We start from the raw sequence: 17,758 nt of genomic DNA, 5'->3' as shown, positions 1-17,758 counted from the left end.
GTTAATTGGGTTTCTGATTTTACTGGTATACTGGATAATTAATTATTACCCGTGTTTTTTTTGTGACTGTACTTAAATTGGTAGCTTTGGGAATTGGGAGCGGTGGCTGTTTTTTTTCCAGCAGTCTTAAGAGTATGTACAGCTTTTGAAGGCTCTGTTTTTAATTCTGCGTAAGATTGTTACACCATTAATTTCTTAAGTTTTAGTTTTTACATCATCTGAGTGAATGTAAATTGCTGGTGCACTTGTGGGAGGCTATTTTGTTTTGCACTCTTAGATGATGAAAAATAATCTGTTCGGGTTTTTGTCTAAAGCCAAGAGTATGTTTGATTTACAGAGCTTGAACAATCTTTTTCTTGAGAAAAGAGAAAATGAATCCAACACGCTAATTTAAATCATTTTTTAAAAACAGAAGTTTTGTGTGTGTACTTTTTTGGTAACTAGATGACAAAAATAGCATCTCTTTATAGAAAGATAACTCCTCCTGATAGTTGTGTATTTCTGCACTACTATGCTATCCATGGCAGCATAACAGTTCTGTTAATAAATAATTATTGTAGTTACACTGGAAACTGATAATCAAATTTAATGCTTTGGAAATAGAAGTGCCCAGAATCACGCTCGAATTAGAAAAGCTGTGTAAACTTCTGGAAACACTGTAGCAATAACACAGTGAATGTGCTCAGTCTGCTGTATGGTATTTTGTCATAATGAGAAGGCGTAGCTCAGAGTTTGAGATTCTTGTCTCGAGACTGACTGTAAAAACTTACCAGTTATATACTGATAACAATTGGTAAGATAAATACTTGAAATGACCTGTAAATGCCCCTGTTTAATAAAAGAAATGATATTAAATTATCTGTTGCCTATCTGTTTCAGAAATCACATTAAACAGTGTGAGATGGAAAGTGAGGTCACACCCAATGGAATAAGTAGCTGGAATGAAGAACTGGAAGAAGACAGTGATGGGTTGGGATTTGCAGAGCTGGACCAGATCCTTCCTGGAAGAAAACAAAATGGGATTCAATCTCACAAAGACAGCACTGCCATTTTTAATGGACACACGCCTAACATTTGTACCAGTGCCTTAAAGACACAGGATTGCTTGGTGCCCTCCAGCAACAGTGTTGCAAGTAGGTTCTCTCCAGGCTCTGTGCAGGAGGAGGAGAAACCTGAAAAAGGCATCGTTGACTTTAGAGACTGCACAATGCAGCAGTTGCAGCAAAGCAACAAAAATACAGACTTTTCGTGGAAGCCACATAGGACTATGAGTAATTCATCCTCATCTTCATCTTTGCACAGTAATACTAAAATAAATGGTGCTCACCACTCCACTGTTCAGGGGCCTTCAAGCACAAAAAGCACTTCTGTACCTGCTCCAAGCAAGACAGCTTCCTTATCCGTGTCCAAACCTTCAGATTGTAGTTTTATTTCTGACTTTTATTCACATTCAAGATTACATCATATATCAACATGGAAGTGTGAATTGACTGAGTTTGTCAACAGCCTACAGAGGAAAAACAGCGGTGTCTTTCCAGGAAGGGAAAAATTAAAAAAATGGAAAGCAGGCAGGTCTGCACTTAAAACTGACACAGGTAGATACTTGTTTAAGAAGGTTTATTTTGAGAAGGTGCCTTATCTTTGTTCACGTACTTAATGTCTACCAGAGACTAAGCAGGGTAATATTCAGTATTCACATTGCAGTCAGGCTATCTGGAAAAGCGTGGTGACTTGGATGCAGTGAAAACTAAAGGCTCTGCTACTTCTGTATTTATTTGTTAAATTGTGATCTACTGTGATGCACTGATCTATGTTCATTTCTTTCTTGTAGAAATAATACCAAGACATATAGATTGATTGAGGGGAAACATACATCTATCTAAATGCACAAGTCTGTAGTTGCCATGTGAAAAATCTTTTTAAAAAAAAAAAAAAAAAAAGAAAAGAAAAAGAAAAAAAAAAAACCAAAAATATTACTCTTCCTTTAATTTTTCACACTGAAATACATATAAGCAGCAACATTTGGAAATGAGTTAAAATCTAAATTTTTTGGTAGTAAGTTTTCTGTGTACCTCTGTGTCTGTTTGAAGAGTAGTTGTGTCATATGGTAGTTCTGGGCCTGGCTTGTGGAAGAGAAATGTTCTGTCATTATATTGCACACCAAGAGCCAAAATTAAAATGTGTGTAATTTATGAGGCAAACTGTTGCACATATAGATTAAGTATTTTGCATCTTGAGAAGCTCTAATTTATAGTCTTATCCTATTAAAAGGTTAGTTCTGTTCTATTGACAAGATTCTGATTCTGCTATGTTGTAAAAAATACTCATTTGTAATCGCATGAAAATTTGCTTCAGATGATAAATTTTCACATTCTAAAAATTTCTTGTTAGGTAAATTAACTGATTATATGTTTATCATAGCACACTCCAATTATAAAACATGCTGTCTTATAAGAATACCTTAATGCATGCTATTTTCTGACCAAGTATGATATGAGCTAATATATATTTACTTCGATTTGGCCTAGAGAGTTCGTCTAATTCACATAAAGCAGCATCTTAAGGGCTAATTTAAGCACTTGGTTTGTAAATATGTCTTTCATAAAACAGTTGTTTGGGTTTTTTTTAGTAAGGAGTCCAAATGGTAAATTATTAAGAATGAGGAAGCACTTTTTTTTATTATTATTATTCAGCAGTTACCACAATTGTCAAGCAAAACAAATCTGTTTATATGTGAAATGTTCTTTCACTGTTACGCATTGTTCAAATTAAGATTTTCTGTTAGCTCTAGTCTCCTCCAGTTGGTCATCACCATGGACGTGCAGACATGGACATCTAGATTATCTGACACAAGTATTACTTGTATGTTAGCTACTGACTGAAAAACTTACACTGCTGTCTTGCTTACCTTCACGTGTTTGCATGTGAGTGCAGTACAGCAACAACAAAATCCAGTTGCATGGAAGGTTTAACACATTGTGATGTATTTCAAGAAGTGTCAAAGGGAATTCTAAGTGCAGCTGAAATTTTTTAAACCTTAGAACAGTCTTCTGATTGATGAAGGAAAATGGGTAAAGTTCTCTGCTGCAGATTGAATACTATCGTACTGCAGTTTATGACTTTGTTTCCACAACATACGCTAACCTTGTGTTGAGGGAACTTGTTATAGCAAGGTAAAAAGTCTTAATTAGATGAAAATAAAATTGAAACTCTCAAATTGATGCATTGCTTAGGTTGTTTGGCTGCTGTTTATCTTTACATTTCTTCGACAGTTTAGGAAATGTATGTGCGCTCTAGTGAGAAGAAACAAGTCTTTATAACTGGAGGTAGTAAAAAATTGCTTAGTCCTTGCTGACTGCTGTAATTAGTACCAAAGTATGTCAATTAGGGTTCAAGTTTTCTATTGGTGTATCTTCATATTAGGTATTGTGTCTGTTGCGAGCTCAGCCAAGCCACAGAGCTGTATAATGCACGTGGATATGGATTGCTTCTTTGTGTCTGTGGCGATCCGAAATAGACCCGATCTCAAAGGTCAGTATTCCATTCTCAATATTACAGCTTATTAAGTTGAGACTTCTTAAACAAACAAAAAGAGTTGTACACTTAAAACATGACTTTTACATGTTAATCTGTTTTTGGGCATCTTTGTCTGATATTCAGACCATGCAACTTTTCATATTCATGTTTTCTCACAATATAAACGCAAGTGGAAGACAGAACTGGAATTTCCTTGGCTGTTTGCTTTCAGTATCTAAAAAAATAAAATCTGGAGTAACTATTCCCATTACTGTTGCACCTATCCAATTAGATCTGCCATATCAGAAACTGGGGGGGGGGGGGGAAAAAAAAAAAAAAAAGTGGACTATTCGGTGCTTTTCCTAAAGCTGTCTAAGGAGCTTTGTTTAATTAGAATGGTGGAATCATCAAGACTGAGCATTGTCTCTTTGCCTGAATGATTTTTTCATGAGAAGTTCGCCACTCCTTCCTTTTCCTATCTAAGCTTTTATACTTGAATTATTATTGGAGGATGAACAGCTTAACATTTAGAAGTTGGGGTGTGTGATCACATATAAGACTTAGCAATTTGGGTTTTGATTGTGTTGGCTTTTTTTGTTTATTTTGAAGGGGTTGGGGTTTTGTTCTGGGTTTGTTGTTTTGTTCTATTTCAAATATAACATTGAGAAGTGGAAATACAGGCTGTTCTGTGTAATTGCTGAACATCATTGATGCACAAATCTGAAGACTTGGTGCTGTGGTGGACATCTAGTATCCATTATAAAGCTTGGGTAAGAAGAGTAAGCTCTATGATAACTTTTCTCTCCAAAAGCGAGAGCAATAATGTTAAAGATAATACTAGTATATGTGCTTTTTGCTGCTTTTTTTTTTTTTTTTAAACTGAATATCCTGCCAAGTTTAAAATTCCTTTGCTCAAATAAAAAGAACCTAGGACTTCCTGCAGATATTTTTCTGCCTGTTCCACAGAAGTCTGCCAGAACTTTCAGTGCATATATTAGTTTGCTAAGAAAAATTACGAGGTGTTGATGTTACTGAAGAGTCAAAAGTTTAGCTACAGATTTGATATTGTGCAGGTAATTTAGCAAATGGAGTGTGTTGGTATGTGTACACTCTTTTATTTAAGCTAATAAATATGTTTAAACAAATATTTAAAATTGGTATGTTGTTTGCTGTGCTTTGAACTAACAAATTAATAGGGCATTGGTGAAGTTTCACAACATGGTTTATAGTAATCATAAAGAGAAACAAGAATGACTGCAATTCACCTGTTCAAAACTTCTCTTTGCTGTCTAATTGCAGTCACAGAAGTTCAGAGTCACAGTGCAAAGTCACTTTCATAGCTGCTTCCCCTTTAATGCTGGAAGAGTGTATGGTCTTGAAAGAAATTGCAAAATGTAAAGCAGACATCTTTATAATCTTACTCTTATGTGCACTACTATTAAAATTATAAGGTATTATAACTCTTCTAAGTACATGCATTTTTTCTCCACAGGAAAACCAGTAGCTGTTACTAGCAACAGAGGTGCAGGAAAGGCACCGCTGCGCCCTGGTGCAAATCCCCAGCTTGAATGGCAATATTACCAGAATAAGCTATTGAATGGCAAAGCAGGTACAGATAAGTCTATTTGTTTAAACTGTTTTGTAATTGAAGATTTTTTCCTTAAAGTTATTAACAAGTGCAGAGTGGATAAACTGTTTTCATATGTGGAATTTCAGTTAAGGAAATGTCTTTGGACAACTTCAAGCGCTGTGGCTTCAGTAATGATAGGCCACTGTGACTCTTTTGTCAGTTTTCTTTGTTCAGGGTGGGTGAATTCTTTTAGAGCAATTTTAGATTTCATTGAGCGTAAGGTATATTAAGTACTTCTTTTAAGTAAGAGATAGAGACCACATGGGATCACTTGGTTCTGAGTAAGCCTTCTGTAAAGAAGAACAATAATTATTTTTTAAATTATTAAAGTAGAAATGTCAGTACGTGGCCAGGGAGAAATTGATTGGTTGAAGTTGGCTTTTGAATTGTATATGTGTACAATGATTATAGTATCTGTATGCAGTGGTTCCATTTGGGTGGTCCTTAGAGCGTTTTTGGGTGCCATGAAGGTCTGTGGCAGCTTCCTGAGTTCTGTCTTCCAATATTTTATTTGTGCAAAACCAGAGCATCTCTTCCAGCATGAGAATTCCTTACATGCCTGCAGTAACTTTGAGATCTCTTACTTTGTGTCCTCGAGTAGTAGCATACAAGTGTAAACATACTATTTTTAAAAAGTGTTGTTGTTACTGTAGTGCCTGAACTGCATTTAGAATGAGGAAGTAGGTTGCTAACCATAAATAGTGATTGGGTTTGTTTTGGTTTTTTTTTTCCTCCAACAGTCTGCATAATCAGGTGGATGTTGAAGTAGCCAGGTGTCTTACTGCCACTATTTCAGTTTAGCTTTGGAAGTTAAATTTCTCCTTCGCCCCTTGTAGATGCACTTTTTTTTTTCTACCTAACTTGCAGTAGGAAGTACTGTTGATCTAAGGTTTATGCTTCAGTTAGTTTTCATTGGTACAAGATACAAGACAGTTTGTTATTCCATGGTTGTTTGTGAAGTTTTAGTACTCTTAATAAAAAAAAAAAAAAAGGCTATAGATGATTAGAGCTTTCCAAAGTATAGGAAGTGATGCCATTTTATTTGTCTTTTTTTGTGTAGTTCAGTACTTCAAAACTGAGTTAGAATATATGTTTGTGAAATGTATTGGCCTTGAACTTTTCAAAGACTTCTCAGTATGCTCTAGTCTTAGCTTCTGCTGTGTTGGCAGTGCCGTATATAAGTGTGTTACAAAGATAGCTGTGTTTTGAATGGAGTTGGATTTCCTGTAAGAACAGCTTGTGTATGAATATTTATTGGTAGCTGTTTTATACAGTGATGTGGGAACTTTTACTGGGTCCTTACACTGGATAAGGATGAGACTTCATGTAATCAAGCAATATTTGGAGATTGAGGCAGTTAGAATCAAGGACGTTTAGCTGATAACCAGCACATTCGTGATTCACAAATTCAGTGGTATCTTTTCTGCTGTATTTTTTACTTAAGGAAGTTTCAGCCTCATGTAATAAACTCAGTTAAACTCTTACTGCAGCAGCTTTTTCTGAATATCCACGCATTCATTTCCTTAACTTCACCATCCAATCTCAGTGGCTTGCACACAGGCAGGCAGCTATCTCTTTTCTTGATACCTAATCTGGTTATACAACCAGTTGTTTTGGTGAAACTATTTTTTCTTAACTCTCTTTTTACAGTCTCTATCTTATTAGCTGCAGGTTCATAATGTATTTTGGTCTCTCTATTAGTTTTTATCTCCACAAACATTGTTTTTATCAACAAAAAATGCAGCTAGCTGTTTTGCTTGCATTTTCACGAGAACATGAATTCTCTTACTTTTGAGGAGAAATTAGTAATAGTCTTAGGTGAAAAGGTGTGTGGGTTAGGTTTTTCTAACTTCACAGTATCTTAGAAAGTGTATGTGAAACACTTTAGCAGTGTGTGCTTAATTGTGCCTTGCCACAGGTAAATATGGTCCAGCAAACGCACATATTAAATGGAAAAGTGCTTTTTCTGCAATATCAAAAATAGCAAATGCTAAGTTGTAATGTGTTAAATGTACATAATTCTGTTTGGGGGACTGTTATATAAATGAAATAGAAAGGTAGTTGCGACCAACTTTGAACATGAACAGATTTTTATATCCGTGCTTTAACGTGGAACCTGCTTCATTTTTTGGTGCTTCATGCTTTCCAGACCGTTGTCTGATTTTTGCCTTCTGGTCTTGCTCACTAGAGAAAATGTTTCAAATTAAAAAATAAAAATAATAAAAAAAGCAGAACAAACAAACAAAAACCCTGACGAGTCACTCACTTTCACCAAATATTGAATTCTGCAGCTTCAGCTACTTCTTTTTTTTGCAGATGACTTCTTTACTGATACTGGTTCCTGCCTTTGATCTGCCTTGCTAGACAAGTATCTAGTGTCAATAGAATCTTGAGTCTTTACAGAATACTTTCTTTTTCTTGTTTGAATTCATCCAAAAATGTATAACTTTGAATTTGGGGGAAAAAAAAAAAAAATGCTGTCATTCTCTAAATCATCCAATTGGAGATGGACTTTCTGGGTAGTCAAAATTAGTTTTCCACGTATGTGTCATCTTTAACATTCGTGTCCAAAAGTTAGAGGATTAACATACGTTAATCAAAATTCATAGTTTGGGGTCTTTTTTCCATGGCCAGGATGCCCAAGCTGTGAATGTTTTTTAGGCTTCCTTTCCCCCAACCCTAGTGTCTCCAGTTTTTCATTCTAAAGAGCAGCAGTTTTTAACCATCATGTTAGTCACAGATTTATTCTCAGCGATTTCTTTTTCACAGACTTGGGTCCTGGCCTCTGATTTCTCCATCCGTTGCTCCACATTCACCATGTGCCTGTCTAGTTTCCCAGCTTTTGATGAGAGGTTCTCTACCTTGCCTTCCATTGAGGACAATGTGTTCTGCATTGCCCTGAATTTCACATGAAGTGACTCCATCAGCTCATGGGGGGATCCGCTCTGCTGCGATGTGGAAAAAGTCGACGAGTCCAGTGAAGATAGACAAGATGACAGCATCATCTCAGGCCAGGGCACAGGAAGGCATGGACTAAAGAAACTTTTCTTGTCATCCTTACCTTTAGTTGGGGCATAATTTTGCTCTAATTTTCTGCTGCAGACACCTTAGGTAACTTACTGAGCTCATCATACATTAAAATATTTAAGACATAAAAAGGTACATGAACTTAGCAGAAATTCTGAATAAAAGCAACTTTTCACGTGAGTCAGGTTCTGCCCCTGCTGTCTCCACTCATTACAGCACTTTTCTCTAGTCTCATAACTACTCATATGTGCACGTAGCACCACATTTCCTTTCAAATTGTCAGCGTGTAAGTTGTTAGTATCATGAAATACAATTAGGTGTTGTGGCACTGAAGAAAACTGCCTGTTTATTATAATAAATAGGCTGCAGAATGAAAAAGAGCTGTAACGTACATATAATATTTTGTTTTAAGTAAATAGACCCTTTTTGTCTGTGCGATACCTTGTTTTGATTCTGATGGGGAGTTTGGGAGGGCATAACATTTTTTGCATCTGGCCATTTTTCAGGCTGGTGAGTTACTGAGAGTACAGGCTTGTATCTTTCAAGGTATGCATTCTGTGAAAAGCCGCATGGAAGGGAACAGAGAATGCTTTACTGGATTCCAGTATTGTGTTATGAAATTCTGTTTAGTATCTAGTGGGCCAGAAGGGCTCCTTAAAACTTACCTAAGAGCGTACAGTGGACATTTATAGAAATAGGGAAGGTCTGTGTTTTGAAAGTCTGATGTTGTAGTATTTATAATTTTGTCATCTTGATCCAAGAGAAATTGATGGTGATGCTTGACAGAAGTTGACATATTTGACGTAATCTAATAAATACTAGGAAATAACAACAGAAGTCTTGTCAATTAATTTCCCTAAAAGAACGTTAAAGGAAATATAAACTTTTAGCTAGTGTTCTTTATAATTTGAGATGATTAGGATTTTGGTCATTTCATTTCACTCCTTAAAAATAACTTCACATTATCTAGATTAAATAATTAATGGAGTGTAGTTTTAAATAAGAGGTTATAAGTGTGGTATCTGGTGGAATTGTATTTTGGATGTAACTTCTTTGTTCTGGTGGTAGTTGTGCATCCTATAACAAGAAATATAGCTAAGCATCTTTTTGTTCTGGCAAGCAGATGGTAAATTTTTGACTGTCTTAAGGTTGATATGGTTGTAGCAGTTTCAAGTGTTTGATCATTTTTATTGTCCTTAAAGCTAACTGAGATAAATCCTGTTTTACAGAGGGGGTATGTTGTCACCAGCAAGTTGCTATCTAGTATCTTGGGGGAAAATAAAAGCAAAATTTTTCTGTAGCACAGTATTTTTCTCAGTAATATGTGTAGAACTACCTGTAGAGAGAGATTACAATGTGGGGGTTCTGTTTTTTGTTATTGGTTGTTGTTGTTTTTTTTTTTTTTTTTTTTTACATAAAAAATTTTTTAAAAAAAAATATTAATAAAAAAAAAAAAAAAAAAAAAAAAAAAACCTCACCATTAACAAGTAGTAGCATAGAAATTGTGTCAGATATAATTTATTATGCTTACTTCGTTCACATTGATTCTATTGAATTCTTAAGAAGAACACTTTACAGACAAATATAAATATTGTTTTCCAAGCAGAAATTAGAAAACCTGATAAGCTGGACTCCTCGGTCTGGGAGCATTTGGATTCTGCACACATGAATGGAGTGGACTGTGATCTGACTGTTCTGTCCATGGCTGAAATTGCTTCTTGTAGTTATGAAGCCAGGTAGGTGAAAGTTAACCTACCAGATTACTTGAGAATCTCACCCTTACTCAGAGGGTGGTGAGGCACTTGCACAGTCTGCCCACAGAAGCTGTAGATGCTCTGTCCTTGGTGGTATTCAATGCCAGAGGAGTTGGAACTTTAAGGTCTTTAGGGTCCTTTCCAAACCAAGCAATTCTGTGATTCTCTGATTGTATAAAGTGTCCAAAAATAGCATTTGTTAGGTCATATTTCTGTAAGTTTATCCAGATAAGAAACTTTTAAAATATATTTTAAAAACATTAGTTGTGTAGGCTGCTAGAATTAAGCATAAATCTTCTCTCTACATGTTGCTGCTTTTTAAAGGTTTTCAGCCTAACCTAGGAGTTATCTGAAACAAACCCTGTTAAGGAAAACCTTACGTAATTCGCAGTGATACTGTTGATTTCATGTTATCTTCATTTCTTTGTCTTCATGGAATTAGGATCACTTCAGTGAGACACTGATATGTCTGATTACTGAACTTAAAACTCCTCCTTGCCCAGATTATGTTGAGCATCCCTGATAACAGCTTATAAACGTTCAGAATATGAAATAACTTATATTTATAACCACAGTATTGAAAATATTTTTTTCTTTTATAAGGATAATAGTCCAGAAATTGCGCATTCATTGGCACCTTTTTCAAGTACTCTAGGGTAAGCAGTTCTGTGTCTGCTTCAAAAAGTTAATTTATTTATCAAGTGAGCATACTTTTATAGGTTTGCACAGTGGAAAATGAAAACCAGATACCTTAGTCAATGTAGTACATGCTTAGGTTTAATTTGAAAAAGAGGGTGGCAACTGCAGTTCTGTGACATAGGGCTTTCTGGAGACTTTCTGTCCTAAGCAACTTCCTAAGGACATTTTGTGTCCAGGCTGTATGCCTGAATGTTACACAGCTAATTCAAGTGTTCTGTTTGCAGTTATTTTTTCTATTTTTCATTTTGATAGCGGTTGGATTACTTTTAATTTGTAAGTTATTTTTGTTAGAAAACACTAATAATACATTTGGAAAAGCCCATGACAGGGAAAGTTGATACTATATTTAATTGTTGTTTTTTTAAATTATTCTTTAATTTTAGACAAGCTGGCATAAAGAATGGAATGTTTTTTGGACAAGCAAAAAAGTTGTGTCCAAACCTTCAAGCAGTTTCGTATGATTTTAATGCGTATAAAGAAGTTGCGCAGACAGTATATGAAATACTGGCAAGGTAAGATGTGCTGTGTGTTTACATGATCTTCCATGGTAAGATTATCAAACTTATTTTAATATGCCACTGCTTAATGGCATTTCTTGATCTAGTGTTCTCATTTCATATTAGTCTTCAACTTCTTCAAAACATTTGTTCAGATCTTCCTTTTGCACTATTTTACTTACTTTCCTTTGAGCACCCTTCTATCTTGAAGCAAGTCATTATCTAACTTCCAAAGGACTCATTGTTAAATTTTTTATTGATTACCTTTATGAGGAGAAGTGGATTCTCTGTAGTAGTGAGGTTCTTCCAAGGTGTTGCTTTTGTTTGGCTGCTTTTCTTCGTGTTGTGGTTGTTTGCTTTTTTGGTTGTTGTGAGTACCTTAAGAATGCATTATTGGAGCAGTAAACTAATAGTAGGAACTACTTTCTGATTTAAAATGCACTTGTGCAAAACTGGATATTTGTCAGAATGACTGGAAAAAAAAGTGTTCAAATCTTTTTCCTGTTCCTTTTAAAGCATGATGCATGTTGAAACTCATCCTACGTTAGCAATGTTACCGAAATGTGCTGTTGTGCCTTTTTTTTTTTTTACATGTAAGTTGTGTGATGCGAAATAAGCAGGGAAATGCTACCTCAAAAGGAAGACTTTATTTGCTACATATTTGTTTTAACAGATGGTGAGCTGTTGCTGCTGTTTCACCTCCTTTACTTTGTGTTGATAGCTATACTCATAACATCGAAGCTGTCAGTTGTGATGAAGCGCTAGTAGATATCACTGAAATCCTTACAGAGACCAGACTGACTCCTGATGAACTTGCAAATGCTATCCGTGATGAAATTCAAGCCCAGACTAAATGCACTGCTTCTGTTGGGATGGGTAAGAGCCTTACTTCATTTCTGTCACCACTTCCTGCTTTCTTTAGGTGTATCAGAACTATGCTATATTGCCATAACTCTGAAGTGTTTCTGAAATAGAGAATATATTGCCATTTGCATTATATTAGTATAAATTAAAATACAAGAAAATTTTCCTAAGTGGAAAGATTTAAGCAAAAATGTATACAGTTGCTATCAGCCCTCCTCTGCTATCTCACAGTAGGCTAAAACTCCATCTGTGTAATATTCTTCTGTTCATTTTAATGAAATGCTACTATATTTTTGTAGTAAATAGAAAGCTGATCACAGATTGCGTTTAGTATAGGAGAAGGCAGTAGGAGTTTGATGATCTAATATAATTGAGTCATTGAAAGCAAAGATTTGGGTGATTTGTAGGGGTTTCATATATAAAATTATACCTCTGAAAAGACTTGATTTCCTTTTCACTTGACTCCTTCCTTTCTCCTTTGTTTTTGTTCCTAGTAACGTTAGACTTAAGTATCTATAAATATATGTGCTAAGCTTATATAAGTTAAAAAAATCCACTTGTGATATAAGCAGAATTCTTCTTTATCACTTGACAGCATAGTGGTACAGAGACTGTAATTCGTTGGATTCATTTTTGTGTCCTGTTTTGAGTTGGAACACACTTGCAATTTCTTTCATATGCATATTTAGTGTGTTTCCTTTTTCTATTACTTTCTAAAGCATGATTTTCTAATCAGATGTAATAGTTCATAGAATCACCAAATGTCCTGGGTTGAAAAGGACCACAATTATCATTTGGTTTCAACCCCCCTGCTATGGGCATGGTTGCCAACCACCAGACTAGGCTGCCCAAGAGCCACATCCAGCCTGGCCTTTCAGTTCTGTTTTGGAATGCTAGTGAAAGATAAAACCTTACTCTGTAAACATCCATTATCCTGATTTTTCATTTGTTAAGTGAGCTATTAGGTTTTTTCTGCTTTATTTCAGTGTTTTGAGAATGATGTGTTACAGAAGGTAACTGTTACCTCATGGTATCGGTGGCTGTGTTGATATGTTTGATATGCAGTACTCTGTAGACAAAACGTGGATCTCTAAAGTTAAACAGAAAATTGAAAGAAGACTCTGTCAATATTTGTTTCGTTCATTTAAACTTTTCAAGTGAAACAGTGGACACAGAAGTTGGTTCTTACTCGCTAAAATTTCAAATAGATTAAAAGAATATGAACACAGATGGGAGGAAAATAGCAATAGTAACACATAGTGCTGAGAGTACTGGATTCTTCTGACATTTTGTGAGGTTTTTTTTAATCTTAGAATGGGACATTTGGCAATAATGAAGCTATTCTGGTATCATTTCAGAGATGTTGTGTTGGCCTGGGCATGAGTAAACCTATAAATGGGGAAGAAGAAATGCTGAAATAAGCTTTGTTCACACTTAATGAGCATGCATAATAATTTAATGAAGTCACTAGATTGTTTTAGTGATTATCCAGAACCTAAACAATAGATTAATTCTAGTATTTCATATACAATATGCCTGGCAGAATTGTCATCTTAAGTATTATTTGCCCTGAATATAATGGACATTTAGATGTTATACAGTGTTGACGTATTATTCTTCTGTGCATTTAGCTGTTCTCAGTTAGTTAACTGTTTACCTATACCTCTGCATAAGTAGAACACCATCAAGACAAAATAGATTGAGTGTTCTTCGTGAAGTATCCTGCACATACTTGTTGGTTGCTTTGAGTTTTTTTTGTTTGTCTTTTTTTTGTTAAAATATAAAGATTTGACTGTGATTTCTGCACTTCTTTTCCCTTGACTGTTGAGTTGCAGAATTCTACGTGAGAAGACAGAAGTTACCACAGACACAATTTAATTTGTCGTTTTTACAGGTTCCAATATTCTGCTGGCCAGAATGGCAACTCGTAAAGCAAAACCCGACGGACAGTATCACCTAAAACCTGAAGAAGTAGATGATTTTATCAGGGGTCAGCTTGTTACAAATCTTCCAGGTACTCAGTTCCATTTTACAAGACATTTTGCCACCTGATTTTAAAAGTTTAAGCTACAAATTTGTGTTGTTCCAGTTACGAATCAAGCAGGATTAGATGTTGTTCCTTGGTTATGATCCAAAAAAAAAGATATCCAAAATTTTCAAAAATCATATTCCTGAAAGGAATCTTAGAGACAGAGCCATGCAGCCACATATATCTGTGCAAGAAGCTTAAAGTTTAATATGTTATGCAACCTTAATCAGCCCTGCAGAGAAGGACCTGGGGGTCCTGATCGATGAAAAACTTAACATGAGCCAGCAGTGTGCCCTTGCAGCTTGGAAAGCAAATGGTATCCTGGGCTCCATCAGAAGAGGGGTGACCAGCAGGGACAGGGAGGTGATTGTCCCCCTCTATTCTGCTCTTGTGAGGCCCCATCAGGAGTACTGCGTCCAGGTCTGGAGCTGCCAGTATGAGAGAGAAATGTTGGAGAGGGTCCAGAGGAGGGCCACAAAGATGATCAAGGGACTGGAGCACCTCTCCTACAAAGACAGGCTGAGGGAGCTGGGCTTGTTCAGCCTGGAGAAAAGAAGGCTGTGGGGTGACCTCATTGCAGCCTTTCAGTACCTAAAGGGAGCCTACAGAAGGGAGGGGAATCAACTCTTTGAAAGGGTAGATAACAGCAGGACAAGGGGAAATGATTTTAAGTTGAGGGAGGGAAGATTTAGGCTGGATGTCAGGGGGAAGTTCTTTACAGAGAGAGTGGTGAGGTGCTGGAACAGGCTGCCCAGAGAGGTTGTAGATGCCCCGTCCCTGGAGGTGTTCAAGGCCAGGTTGGATGGGGCCCTGGGCAGCCTGGTCTAGTGTTAAATGGGGAGGTTGGTGGCCCTGCCTGTGGCAGGGGGTTGGAGATTCGTGATCCTTGAGGTCCCTTCCAACCTGGGCCATTCTGATTCTTATTTTCTTTGACAAAACTATTCAGATTAATCACCTAAATGAGTCCTAGGTTTCTACATTATAATGAACATAATAAGTACCTGATGTTATTCATTTTATTACCGAGAGAAACATGATATGCTTAGAAATTAGAACTAACCCAAGAGAATGCTCTTTCTGGAGAAGTGTATGAGGTCAAGAGTTAGAAAAGGTAGCACAGATATCATAATAAGACAGCATGTATGACAAAAAAAAAAAAAAAAGGGAGAAGAATTTAATCTGCTGCTTTTAAGAAACTCTCAGAGACGCAGATGACCATGAAAAATAAGGCTGTTGTGAGAGTACATCTTCTGTTGGCTTTTGTCTGCTTACAAGTAGTTTTTTATTCTAGTAGATTTAGAATACAAATTAGGCATATGTTATGCGAGGAATTATTTTTTTTTGCAAGGATCTTAAGTTAAATACTGTATACTGTAAATTGTGACAGAATGCGTTGCTTCTTTTTAGAAAGAGCAAAAATTTTGTTGAATTCCGAGAGGTTTTTGCCTAGATGTCTGAGGGAACAATTGTGATGATGATTATGTTTTATAAATGTGCATGTGTATGTGACAGTACTGATCTGTGAACTGTTTGGTAGTTTCAGCCAAGTCTTTCTGAGTGATACAAGTTTTGCAGACACAGTTTCACACAAATGTTATGAAAATGACAGCTTGACAGAGGAAAATGATCCGTATTAGTATATAGAATAGGATAGAATTGCTCACATTGGAAAAGACCTTAAAGATCCTTTGAGAGACAGTAAAATTCAACTGTTATGCATGTTGATAGTAGTTGCTTAGTTGTTCTGTGTTTAGCCAGAGTGCATGACTTTTGTCCTGCATTCCCTGATTGTGAGGAAAGAGAAGAATATTTCAGTAAGAGAACTGGAACGATAGACATAGCTGAGACCAAAAGAAAATGCTGTGAGGAAGGAACGAATTAGGGAGGCTCTTCAAGGCATAGTGGAAGTCAACAGAATGATGGCAGGGATCTGTACTTACTGTGAAAGGAGAATTATAGGTAATAATGACACACACGTATGTATATACACACACTGACTGTCACTGAAACGGAGAGTAGGAATAGTATGTGTACACAGATGCAGGTTTACTGGAAATTCTTTTTATACTCCATTTCCTGGACAAACATGGCAGCCCAGTCCCATTTATTTTTGACATGCTTTCAATGAACTCAGACATTCATAGTAAAAACTCGTTAGTATTTGTGTCGATAATATCACTGGGTAAAGAAAGCGGTTATGAAAGATAAAAGCTGATTTATAACTTTTGCTGACTCTGGTAATGTAAACTCACAAGATCAATATTTTTCATAGAATCATAGAATCACCAAGGTTGGAAAAGACCTAAAAGATCACCCAGTCCAACCGTTCACCTATACCCAATAGCTCCCACTAAACCACGTCCCTCAACACAACATCCAGCCTTTCCTTGAACACCCCCAGGGTCGGTGACTCCACCACCTCCCTGGGCAGTCCATTCCAGTGCCTGACCACCCCTTCTGAAAAGTAATACTTCCTCATGTCCAGCCTGAATCTCCCCTGCCGTAGCTTGAAGCCATTCCCCCTGGTCCTATCACTAATGACACGAGAGAAGAGGCCGACCCCCAGCTCACTACAACCTCCCTTCAGGAAGTTATAGAGAGCAATGAGGTCTCCCCTGAGCCTCCTCTTCTCCAGGCTGAACATTCCCAGCTCCTTCAGCCTGTCCTCATATGGCCTGTGTTCCAGACCCCTCACCAGCTTTGTTGCCCTCCTTTGAACACGTTCCAGGGCCTCAATATCTTTCTTGCAGTGAGGGGCCCAAAACTGGACGCAGTACTCGAGGTGCGGCCTCACCAGTGCTGAATATAGGGGAAACTTCTTCTGAATTATAGGGTGAATATTTTATATTCATATTTGTATTTATATTTTAAATATAGGGTGAATATTTTGCTGAATATAGGGTTACTTTTTCTGAAGTAACAGCCCATTCTCCCAATCCCAGAAATATACTGAAGTTTATCACACTTGCATATGTGCAGTTGCCATGGATACCTACAGTTACTAGTGCCTGGTAATTCGAGGCACAAGTGATACATATGTGCTGTCACTTCTGCTTGAAATAGTTGTGTTGTGTTTTTTTTTTGCCTAGGAAGCAGTGGGACAGTAGTCAAAATATTTGTTATTTTTCTTTTTTTTTTTTCTATACTCAGTTGTATATAAACACATGTTTTACACTCTTTTTGGATGGTGTGCTGTGATATTCAGAGCTATATCCACTGCAACAGGCAGTACCCTGTAACGAAGATTTACAAGCAGGAATCATTCACTCTTTACGGGAATGTAAAAACGTGCTACATCCTATATGTAATGCAAACTGAAAAAATTGAGATGAAGACAGCAGAAGACATTGAAATCATGTTTCATTGAGTGGAATTTCTTCTTTGTTTCTTTGATATAGCATAGCCTAAGTTTAAAAGGACAAATTTTATTCGTTAAAAACATGTCTGGCTGAGTCGTGTAGTGTTAACAGAACTAATTGCTTTGTTGTTAGGAGTTGGCAGGTCGATGGAATCTAAGCTGGCTTCTTTGGGAATTAGAACCTGTGGAGATCTGCAGTGTGCTTCGATGTCAAAACTACAAAAAGAATTTGGTCCAAAAACAGGACAAATGCTCTACAGGTTTTGTCGTGGTTTAGATGATCGACCTGTCCGCACAGAAAAAGAAAGAAAATCTGTTTCAGCAGAAATCAACTATGGAATAAGGTTTACACAGGTAAATCCAAACTTTCTTTTTTGCAGCCAT

At 36.6% G+C, this 17,758-nt stretch overlaps 1 protein-coding gene across 5 annotated transcripts in view; it reads left to right on the top strand.

The window, feature by feature from the left end:
• REV1 (REV1 DNA directed polymerase) overlaps nt 1-17,758 on the top strand; it is a 54,079-nt gene that overhangs the window by 20,280 nt on the left and 16,041 nt on the right. For 3 of the 5 annotated variants that reach the window (XM_042809730.1, XM_042809728.1, XM_042809731.1), the window contains 8 exons: nt 880-1,595; nt 3,424-3,531; nt 5,009-5,125; nt 9,777-9,909; nt 11,010-11,138; nt 11,845-11,999; nt 13,882-14,001; nt 17,508-17,728. In XM_042809730.1, coding sequence (XP_042665664.1) covers nt 880-1,595; nt 3,424-3,531; nt 5,009-5,125; nt 9,777-9,909; nt 11,010-11,138; nt 11,845-11,999; nt 13,882-14,001; nt 17,508-17,728 — 1,699 coding nt within the window. Of the gene's footprint in view, nt 1-879; nt 1,596-3,423; nt 3,532-5,008; nt 5,126-7,937; nt 8,258-9,776; nt 9,910-11,009; nt 11,139-11,844; nt 12,000-13,881; nt 14,002-17,507; nt 17,729-17,758 lie in introns of those variants that run through there. The other 2 variants (XM_042809729.1, XM_042809732.1) reach the window with 2 other exon arrangements.

Source organism: Centrocercus urophasianus, unplaced genomic scaffold (genome assembly GCF_019232065.1).
Source record: "Centrocercus urophasianus isolate 14NV4802_14NV808 unplaced genomic scaffold, USGS_Curo_1.0 seq_12, whole genome shotgun sequence".
In the NCBI taxonomy this organism is placed as follows: Eukaryota; Metazoa; Chordata; class Aves; order Galliformes; family Phasianidae; genus Centrocercus; species Centrocercus urophasianus.
The sequence above is the reverse complement of the archived record's forward strand: the minus strand, read 5'-3'. Positions and strand labels throughout refer to the sequence as shown.